General features: G+C 62.0%; 1 protein-coding gene across 2 annotated transcripts; it reads left to right on the plus strand.

Annotated features, from left to right (window-relative positions):
- The first annotated feature begins 2,493 nt into the window (after positions 1-2,493).
- LOC143646022 (uncharacterized) lies at positions 2,494-10,352 on the plus strand. Of its 2 annotated transcripts, none has more exons than XM_077115086.1 (2): positions 2,494-2,897; positions 9,027-10,352. In XM_077115086.1, exons 1-2 carry the CDS (start codon positions 2,722-2,724, stop codon positions 9,202-9,204), a joined length of 354 nt encoding a protein of 117 aa, XP_076971201.1. In that variant the 5' UTR covers positions 2,494-2,721; the 3' UTR covers positions 9,205-10,352. The 2 variants fall into 2 exon arrangements, 1 of the variants encoding a protein (XP_076971201.1); XR_013157228.1 differs by lacking the exon at positions 2,494-2,897 and adding an exon at positions 3,334-5,045.
- Positions 10,353-10,598: the final 246 nt, after the last annotated feature.

A 10,598-nucleotide genomic window follows, 5' to 3' on the forward strand; every position in this document is an offset into this window, starting at 1 on the left:
AGCGCAAGGCTCAAAACGAAAGGAAGGCAGGGTGGGGGTGGGGGTGGTTCAGCCACGCACGCACACAGACACGGTGACCCCGGTCCCAGAGCCACACACCCATGCACACGCGGACGAACCCCGACACAAGTTACCCCAACAAACGCACACAGTCCTAATGAAGTCAGACAAACTGAACCCCCACCCTGCCAGGACAGAAACATAAACACAGACTCAAAGTTGGAGACAGGCGCCCGGACACCCATTGGAGCACAAGATCGCAGCCACAAGCGCACCCATACACTCGGTGCCCATACGCATCCCCGAGCCCCCCCCCCATCCCGAAACGTACACACGCAGCCGACGGGCTGAGAGCCAGTCCCCCGCGCGCACTCCCAGGCGACACAAAATCAGGACCTCTCACCAAGCAAGGCATATCAAAGCAGTCACCCACAACCCACCCTCCCGTCACCCTAGCCTCCGGAGAATCCCTCGGAGGTAGGCGCTCCCCAGGGCCCCCCCCCGGCCAGCTCTCGCACCCAAAACTTACACGCGCCACACCGCGGGGAGGGAGGAGGGCACGGCCGCAGAGGGTGGGTAGCACCAGTATCGGAGGGCCCAGGGACCGCGCGTCCGGCGGCTGGAGGCTAGCCGGGCTCACGCGGTAGGGGCGGGGGTCAGCGCGCGCCTCGGCCTCGGGCCCGCCGGGCTCCGGCCCCTCGGCATCCTCCGGCCGCCCTGGCGCCAGCTGCCGACTCCTGCACAGACATGAAGCGGGGGCCGCGCACGCCTAAGAAGCCCGCGCCAGCCAATCAGCGCCGCCCGCCGCCCGGCCTCCGCCCCCCATTGGCTGCGCCCGCAACTCCCGGGCCGCTGGACTCTCGGACTGACCAGCCGGCCTGCCCCCCGCCGCCGGCGGGCCCCCTCCCAGCGCCCTCTCGGCGGCCCCTGGGGCCAGCGCCCCTCCACCAGACACTCACCCCGCCGGCCGACCCCTCCGCCCCTCTCGCGGACATCCCCGTGTCCCCCATCCCCAACCTCTGGGGCCTCCCAGCCAGTAACTAACCACCAGCTGGGCCCGCCCTGACCTGGGGGTCCGGGGGGCGCGCACCCTTTGGGCGTCCGGGCGTCCTCTCCTCGGAACCCAAGCCCCTCCACACTGTCGGACGCCACCTTCTTAACCGAGTCCAACAGGACCGTCCCCTCCACCCACCCGGGTGCTGGCCGGGCGGGGGGTTGGGAGGGCCCTGAGCGCAGCCTCGGGACAGGGGAGCCAAGAGGAGCAGGAATCACAGGCCCCCGGAGGGCACCCGGGTCTTGCACTCGCGGCCGCTCGGGACTGTGCCTGACCAGGGGTGGAGGTGGCCCGGCCGGCGGCTCCCGAGACCCGGGGTGTGGGCGCCCCGTTCCCGGGCGTGGCTTTCGCAGATCAACGGGCCAAACTGCCTGGGGCGAGGCCGTGGAGACCCTGACTGGCGCCGGCGCCTGCTGGACGGAGACGCCCCCGGGCAAGAGGAGGTTTTTTTTTTTTTTATTTTTTTAATTCCTGGGGGTCCCACAGGAGACCTCTGGGGAGGGGGCGACGGAGGTCTGGGGAGAATTCTATTCCCGAAGTCACCTGGAACTGCTCCCCACACACCTTCTGTCTGGAAGTCCAGCTGTGTGAATCGATTGGGCCGGGTGCACAAATCTCCTTGCTCCCTCCCCATTGCACAGATGGGGGAAACCGAGGCTGGAACGGAGCCAGAGGCCGAGGAGGGGGATCAGGTACAAAGAAATTTGGGGAGACCGAGACAGGTGCGGGATAATGGGGGTGTCGTTGACGTCCTCCAGCCTTTCTCCCCTGGCTGGCCCCACGGCTCTCAGGGTAGGGGCCCACAGGGATCCCAGGTGTGTCCCGGCAGGGAAAGAGCGGGGGTCCGGGCCCCCCCGGGGAGGGAAGTTGGGATTGACAGTCGGTAATTGGGTAACTGGAGGCGGCTTCTCCGGCCGGGCGGCCCCGCCACCGCGACGCCGGGCCCCTGACGTCACCCGATTCGCCAGGAAATGAACTTTTTAATAATCCGGGGAGGGAGGAAAGCCCTCGGCCCCAGTGGTTTGGGGGGCGCCCGTCTTGGCCCAGCTCAGCAAGCGCGCCCCCCTCGTCCCAGCTTCACAGGGGCAGCCTCTTCCCCCCCCCCCCCACGCCCCCGCCCGGGCCAACTCAGGGCAGCGCCAACCCGAGCACAGGCTCGGGGTCGGGGTCCTCTGCCTGCCACTGCGTCCGGCTGCCCATTTGTCCTTCCGAGGCCCCGGCGCACGTAAAGACGCGGAACTGGGGTACGCACAGTTCCGTGGGGCTGGGAGCGGGCGCGTCTCGGTCCCGGCCGCGCAGGGCGCCTCCGGCTCCGCTCCACTTCGGGGCGCGCGGAGCCGGGGCTGCTCGGAACTCCGCTCCCGGGGAGAGGAAACCGGCGCCTGCCGAGGAAGGCGCGCCCAGAGCCGGAGCGCGAGGCCACAAGCGCCCGGGTTCGTCGGCCAGGCAAGCAGGTGAGCGGCCTCCGTGCCTCCCGGTTTGCGCGCCCAGCCTAGCCGGGCCTCGCCGTCCCTCAGAAAGTGTCTCTACTTTCTCCTACCTCTCGCTTACGAGTCTCCATCAAAGCAAGAAATGAGATCGTCGCGGAGTCTCGAGCTGGTTTTGTGCCCCCAGAGCCCGGAGTGAGCCTCTCGAGATCACCCGCGACCTTCGGGACAATCCTCCGAATGCGGCCAGGCCGCTCAGCTCGGGTTCGAACCCCGGGATCCAGAGCCAGAGACGGCCAGTCCTCGCGCGGGTCGCGCGGCGGTTTACGCTGGAGCCCGGCGGAAGATACCCGCCGGGCCACGGTTGGCGCCTCTGCTCGCAGGGAGGTGACTGCGCCGCGCCCGCGGGAAAGCAGGTAATTTCACCTTGTTCTCCAACAAGCGCGCTTAAAATTACCACCGCCCCCCTCCCCCCGACCCGGTTCTGGATGGGTCTGGAGTTTCAGGACTGCGAGGGTCAGCTTCAAGCTCCTTCTGAACAGCGATCTGGCTACCCCAGGGATGGAGGTGGCCGCCGGGCTGGGGCCCCCAGCCCAAACGCCATGCCCCTCTGCTGCCCGCCGGCCTGGCGCGGAGCGGAGCGCGGGCGGGTGGGGATTTAATTACCCCGCTCAGCAGCTCAGAAAATCGCCGCGCCGAGTTGCCTTAGCAGGACGGTTAAGCAGTGCTTGAGCAGGGGCCTCGGGAGACCCGCGCCAGCCTCCCTGCCTGCCATGGCCGCGTAAAGAAAGAAGGGAAAGGGGGGGGGGGGCTCTGTCACGTCCCCTGAGGCCCTGGGGATACCAGGGGAGACGGCGGGCCAGTGGCCGGCTCGGCCCAGGCCTGCACCAGGCGCTTGGAGCTCCTGCGTTGGACGCGGGACTGCTGCCTTCTCAGGAAGCAACGAACCCGCCTGGGAGAAAAAAGCGCGGCGCGGGGTAGCAGGGCGCAGAGCTGGCCCATAAAAGGGACCCCACGTTCGTGAGTGTGTGTGTGCCAGCCAGACCGACGGACGCCAGCCGGGAGCCTCACTCACTAGGCAGGCGGACACCTTTCTACCACGTCGGCCTCACGTCCCGAGAGGGTCAGGGCAGTCCCCAGGATTGGGCCGGGGGGCGCGGGACACCGTCCTCGGGCCCAGCGAGATCAGGTTTATTCCTCCCAGGTTACGGGCCTCGGATTTTGAGGTCCACAGGACACCTTTGGAGGAACTCGTTCCCTTTTCCATTTTTTTTGTTTGTTCTCGAGGACTGGTGGAAATGCGGGCCGCTGCCTTCGATTGCACATTCTTTACATGGAAACAAGATTTCGCGGAGGACTAGGGGAGGTCGGCGATGAAGAAACCGATTCCCCAGACCTAAGAATTCCCGGCCGAGTGTGTGATGATGCAGCCTTAGGTGCTTTCGCCCCGGAGCTAGGGCGCGGCGGATGCCGACCCGGGTTCTAGAGCTCCTGGAGGGCCCATGGAAAAGTGGTCCCCGGGTCAGGCAGGGGCTCACCCGCGCTGGTCCCTCGCTGAGCCCTTTGTTTAAACTTAGCTCAACGGGTGGCCCTTCAGAGCCATAAGTTTGTCCTCTCTTTGTAACCTAATTCTTCTCGCCTTTTCCTATGGGCAGCTAATTGGCCGGCAGCAAAAGGGGTTCAAAGAAATCCCTTTGCTTAGGGGCTGCCACCCATTGTCATATTTAATTCCATAAGCAAATTTAATTCGAGGCCTCCCAGCTCCACAGTTGCAATGTGCCTTGAGGGGCACTGGGGGTGGGCGCCCAGCTTAGCCAGTGGGGTTCAGAAGTCCCCTACAGGTCAAGGCTCCTGGAGCCCCTCCTTGTTCTTTGGGGTTCACTGCCAGCTCCCCCCACCCCAATCAAATGATCCCATCTCCCCTGGCCCTGGTGCAGGCTTTTCAGCGTGCTGGGCTTTTGGAATTGTAAGAGACAGGGCCGAAGTCCTAGATGTCTTGGCGCCTTGGAGAGTAATCTCCGAGATCCTGTATCTCTTTTCCCGGTTCAAACTCCCACCTCCAAGCCGGGTAGGTCTCCCCCAGGGGTCCTGCACAAACTGACAGGCAATAGAACCGCGTTTCTCGCTGCTTCACGAGCAGCCACAGTTTACCCAGAACGCCCGGCGGTCCGACAACTGGTAAATTCGTTTTGTTAGACGCAATTTGTTTGCAATTTGTCATTCCGCGGAAACACTCTCCAGGCGCCAGGGCAGCCGTTTCGGCCCTACCTGTTTCTCTAAACCTGCCTACTGATAAACGAATCTCAGCGCGGGGTGCCCGCGTAGACTCGGCCCCAACTACAAGCGGCTACGGACCTCACCGCCAGATGTTCCCGGACGCGGGAGACGCGGCTTTTTCCAAAACAACGAATTTCCTTCCGTGTTTTCCGGGAAAGGAGCGGCGACCACACCCGAGAACCCTGAACGCCGGGCCTTTCCCCTCCCGGCTGGGGCAAATCGGAGTTCAAGTTTGATCACCGCCAAAGGATTCTAAATACCCGGCGTCCAGAGGCACCCAGATCGCGGTCAGTGCCTCCCGGCGGCAGATCTCCGAGGTCCCGGCGGCCCCATTCTTATTGAAATCCTACTAACTGGATTCCGATTCCAGCTTGGGGCAGGGAGCGGCTTCCAGACCCGGCGCGCTCCCCCACCCGCACCCCAGCCACACAGGATAAAGGGCCGCCGGGCGCTGCGCGCCGGGACGCATGCAGGAGCCAGCCGGGTTAAGCCGTGCAAAGCCGGTGCACGGGACCAGTCGGCAGGTGCAGCCGCCGCTCGACTGCCCGGCTCCGGCGCATCCGCCGCCGCGGTCCGGGGGTGGGGGGCGGTCGGGACAAAGACCCCAGCTCCGAGGCCGTGGAGGGGGCCGCTTTGCAAGGCTCCAAGAAGTGAGAAGGCCCGAGGCCCGAGGCGGGCCGTTGTCCCCAGGCCCCCAACTACCTCTTCCCGCCTTAGGCTCCTGCGACTTAGGGTTCTAGCCGCTAGCAGGGCCGGGGCGATCCCCGAAGGCTGCTTGTCAAGGGCCCCAGGGCCAAGCGGACCGTGTGATGGGGGTGTCGGGAGATGGGGGTCGAATCCGGGGACAGGAAGGGGCCTCGGGTGGGGAGCAAGGAGACTTACCGAGTGAGGAACGGCAGGCGGCGCCCCCGGGCGGACGGGGTCGAAGGGAGCGGGGCGCGAGGCGCGGTGCGTGGCTAGGCCGACGCGCGGGCCCCCGGCACGGGTGGGTTGTCGTCGCTCACCAGCAGGGCCCGGGCGGCGCGCCGAGCGGCCACATGGTGTGCGGCCTGTCGCTTTTGTTTGCCCGGTGGCCCACGGGGGCGGTTGGGGTGGGGGCGACGGCGGTCAGGAGATAGAGACTTGAGCAGCGAGCCCCTGCGACGTTGGCCTGGTTACCTCTCTCCTCCTGCTGCTTCTCCCTTTCCCCGGCCGGCTGCAGCGCCGCTGCTTTTTATTTCGACAGCACTTTGAGGGGGCGGGGGCGCCGCGGTGGTTGGGGGGGGGGTTGTCTGTAGCTCTGCGCCCCATCAGCCTGGTCCAGCCGCCCGGCGGAAGGGACCTGGGCCTCCCAGCACTTGGGGCTCTCATACCGGGCTCACTCACACCTCAGGTCACTCCCGTTCTGGCCCTGCACACACACCCGCTCCCTTACTCTCAAGCATGCACACTCAGAAAGCCTGGTACATCCCTTTTCCCAGACCCTCCCTAAGAGTGGTGGGCACTTCAGGAGTGGTGGGCACATGTACTCACACGCAGGTACACAGATACCTGCTTCCACCTTCTCCTCCCACTTCCAGGAGTGCTGGTGGACACACACACACTCAACACTCTGGTACACACTGGCACAACTCCCTAACTTTCAGGCTGATTTGGCTAACTATAGACATATCTCTTCCTCATCCTCCAACTCCTTCCCCCCAGCCCTCCCCCAAATTCACCAACTATAGAAGGGACCACAATTTCAGAAACAGAGTTTCAGGAGTCTCTTTAACCTATCCACTTGCTGGAAGGAGCCAGGAGAGGAACAGAGGGCTTGTTCTTGGAAGACTGGGGTGGGGGGGTGGGGGTGGGGAGAATGGTTGGGATGTGGGGGTTCTAATCCCAAGAAGGCTCCTTGAGTCAGGGTTGGTCTTTTGGAATGAGGGAGCTTGGTCTTGGGGTCTGCCTCAAAGTCACTACATGGAGTTCCACCCTCCAATGGGGCTGCCCTGAGTCCAGGGAAAGAGGCCTGGGGGCAACCCTAGGCTCTAAGAGTGAATGCTTTGCCCTGGAAAGATGGGGAAGGGTGGGGAAGTCTGTGGCCTTGGAAAAACGGTGTGCACCCAGGTGTGTTCTAGAGAAGGGGGGTGTCTAGCCCTCCCCCACCGTTCCTGTGGCACCTGGTGTCTGTGGGTCTGTCTGTGAATCTGGTGGTGGCTGCTTTGCATTTGTATGTGCAACCAAACATCTGTTCTACGTATACATTTGTGTCTGTGTTCTACATACACATTTGTGTCTGCGTTCATTGGTGAGCACATGAGGTTCTCTGCAAAATGGAGTGCATTAGTACATTCATTTCTTCTTGTGGGTGCCTGAGAGTTTGTGTATTGGGAAGTAGGTCACTGTGTGTGGCTGTTTCAGAGTGTGACTTGCAAAGCATACTGGAGGGTGTGACAGTGGAACTGGGTGTGTGTACCTGTGGCTTTGTATCTATGGAGGCAAGATGTCCATGGATCTGGTGATGGAGAGTGGGTGCTTCCGAGTGTTTGTTTGTGAAGTGGAGTGTGTCACTGTGTGTGTCTGTAGAAATGTGGGTCTGGGTATCTGTGCCTACAAAATGGTGTGTTTTGGGGAGCTTTGTCTTAGTTGCTACTTGTGTTATTGTGTGTCTGAGTATGTGTGTATCTTTGAGCTTGTGTGTGTATATATGTGTGTGTGGTGTGTGCTGTACGTTGAAGTGCCTCAGAATCTCCACGTACAGCTCTGCTTATGAATTGATGTATGTTGGGGTGTCGTGTTTTTATCTGTGCCTCTGGGTATGTGTTTGTGTGTCCATCTCTCTTTAGCAGTGTAGGTTTTGGTGTGTATCATTGTATATTAGAGCTGACGGTATATTGTGGGGTGTGTACTCCAGTGTGTCTGGGTATCTGTGTATAGATAGCTCTGTGTATGAACTGATGTGTGTTGGGTGGGTGTTTGTGTCTGTGTGTCTGCATGTGCGTGAGCATCTGTACATGTGACTCTATCTTTGAGTTGGTGTGTGTTTCTCTACCAGTCACAGGTACACCTGCAGTCCATGGAGAAGTGTGTCCTGGGATTGCCTGCCATCCCACCTTCCCTGGCTGGCAGCAGGGCAGAAAGCCAGTGGAGCTCCGGGGTGCCATTTGTGTGGGCACTTTCTGTCTGTCTGTGGGAGGGGGAGATGGGTTGATAAGTCTTATCTGCTGCCGCCAGCGCCATGCTGAATAACTGCTCTAATGAGGTGGCCTGCTGGGACCACCAGCTCCCAGGACCCCTGGGCCTCACTGGGGAGGGGCATGGGTAAGCCAGTTCGTTCAGGAGGGCCCAGGAGCAAACCCCTAAGAACCCAGCAGGGCTGTGCCTATAGGTTTTTTCCCTAGTTCTGTCTCGTTTCCTTGGAGGGGGATTCCAGGTCTTCCACCCTGCACCTCAACAGCCATCTCCCTGCTGGACTGGGCTGAGCTGGGCTGGGCTGGTCAGAGCTGGCAGGGGCCCACCAGCCTTTGCTGCTGCCAGGTGTCTGGCCTTGAGAGGCTTGGAGACATGGGGTCCTCTGGGGAAGAAGGGTGCCATGTAAAAAGACATGGAGGCCCAGGGTCAGAAAGATCCAGAGGGACTGGAAGGAAGGAAGAGATCAAAGACAGATTTAAGAAAGCCACAATAGAGAGGCAGAGAGACACTGGAAATGGGGAGACTCTGGGATGGACAGAAAGAAACAGCTAAAAAGTGGCAGAAAGATTCAGAAAGATAGGGACAGAAGCAGAGAAAGTGTAAGCAGAAAGACACATGGACTGAGACAAGAGAGGTGCAAACAGAAAGGTAGAGGCCAGACAAAAATATAGACGGAGAGGCTCAGAGAGGGACAGGGAGAGGAAAGATAGAAAAGGGTATGAGAGAGAAAGCCGGGTGGGGGGAGCACAAGAGAAAACTGGGCTTAGCAAGATGGACAGGGGAAGACAGAGAGAAAAAGGGGGCTCGGGGCTGCGGAACGCGAAGGGAAGAGAGCACCGGGGACAGCGCGCCGGGGCATGGCGTCAGCGGGGCAAGGAGGCGCGGGAGGGCGGCGGCGGCTGCGGCGGCGGGCAGGGGGTCCGCGTGGAGCTGCGCCGCTGTCCGGGGTAATTTTTCATCTCGGCCGGCTAATCTTTGTTCCCGGCGAAGATAATGAATAGCCAATCGTTATCTGCCCGGCTCCCGGAGGCTGCCCGAGAATGGGGTTGTACAGGGCTGGGAATTGTTTCCAAAGTGCCGCGGAATAAATGGCGTTCCTTATCTCTGCCTTCCAGATTATCGGAGCCCTTTCAGAGAGCGCACAACAAATGCGCCCGCCATCGAATGCATCATTTACCACCGCAGATCTGCGCGCTGATGGGCAGGCAGATAGCCGTCCGCGGGGGACACGCCGGGAGCCCGGTCCCCTCGCCTCCAGCCTGCCGGCCTGCCGGGGCCACTCGAGTGTGCTAGCCGGGGCTCCTGCCCTGGAGCGGGCGTTTCCGCAGTTTTTGGATGGACATGTGGGTGTGCCAGTGGGTGGGCATTAGCAAGTAGGGATGTGCGTGTGCATGAGGGCGTGCGGGTGTGTCAAACAAGTGTACCGCCAGGAAGTGCACACGTGCAACCCCGTTCACGCGTGGTGGGCGTGTGTTGCGAGTGTCTGGAGAGAGCCTAGACGAGGTTGTTGGAGAGCACACACAGGAAAGGGTTTTGCATGGGAGTGTGTCAGCATATGTGCCATTTAGGAGAGCACCTATGTGTAAATCTAAGTACTTGGATGTGCAAGTGCGTGTGACCCAGTGTGGTGGACAAACATATTGTGAGTGCTCAGTGTGCCTGCCCTCAGGGAGGCTGTTTGGGGTCCTCAAAGAACTGCGTGTTGCACACCATCGGGGACGGTGTGTGCGCACAAATTCAGGCCGCCTGAGTGTTGTGTGCCTGCACCAGGGCATGTATGCTGCTAAGCGTGTGCATCTGGGTGCGCACCTGTGACTGCCAGAAGTGCGTGTGCAGCGTGTGCCTTGGGGGCGTGAGGGTGTTTGTGTCCTTGTGTATCTGCCAGGTGTGCCTGGGTTCGCTGCCTGACGGGAGAGGGGAAAAGGAAATCGTTGGGGCCCGTCCGTGTGCTTGCGGGTGTAGACTGAGCTGGATACACTGGAGGCAACCTCCAGCTCCGGGAAGAGTTAGCGGGAGGGGGCAGAATGGTGTATTCGGGTGTGACGGATGAGACGGCGGCGGGAGCGGGGTGTGCTGTGTAACAGAAAAGGGGGCGTCGTCCGAGGAGCTTGGGGTCACCCAGGGGGTCCCACTCCACCTTCAGGGGCACCCCTTGCTCGGGGTTCCAGAGCGTCCCCGCCCTGGAGCTGGGCTAAGCGAGATCCGAACCCCGTCGCCTGAAGTCCCCGCGCGGTGAGCGACACGCGCCGCCGACAAAGGCTGTATTTTTCCAGGCTCGCGCCCCGCCCGCGCGCGCGCGATGGTCCCCATGGCGACGCAGATAGCGCCGCAGCCATTTTCCCTATCTCCCCGGAGTCTATTATACGGCGGGATTAGCTCATCTCCAGGCAGGTCAAACCCAAAGTCACACAACCTGCGGCACGGGCCCCGCTTCCCGCCCCTCCCCCGCCCGGGTCTGTCTCGGCCAGGCGACCCCCGGCCCATGCGCAGGCGCAGAGCGCCACCTGGCGGCCGCGGGGGTCCCGAGTGGGGTGTCTTAGAGCCTGGGAGTCGCGCAGGCAGAAGATGCGAAGTCCATCCCCCCAGAAGGTGGGCTCCGCCGAAGCAGGGTCTTTGTTTTGTCAGTGCCATCTTCCCACGGCCGGGCTCGGTACACAGTAGACGCTCCAGAAGTGCTTGTAGAGAGG

This window comes from Tamandua tetradactyla, chromosome 9 (genome assembly GCF_023851605.1).
Source record: "Tamandua tetradactyla isolate mTamTet1 chromosome 9, mTamTet1.pri, whole genome shotgun sequence".
Taxonomy (NCBI): Eukaryota; Metazoa; Chordata; class Mammalia; order Pilosa; family Myrmecophagidae; genus Tamandua; species Tamandua tetradactyla.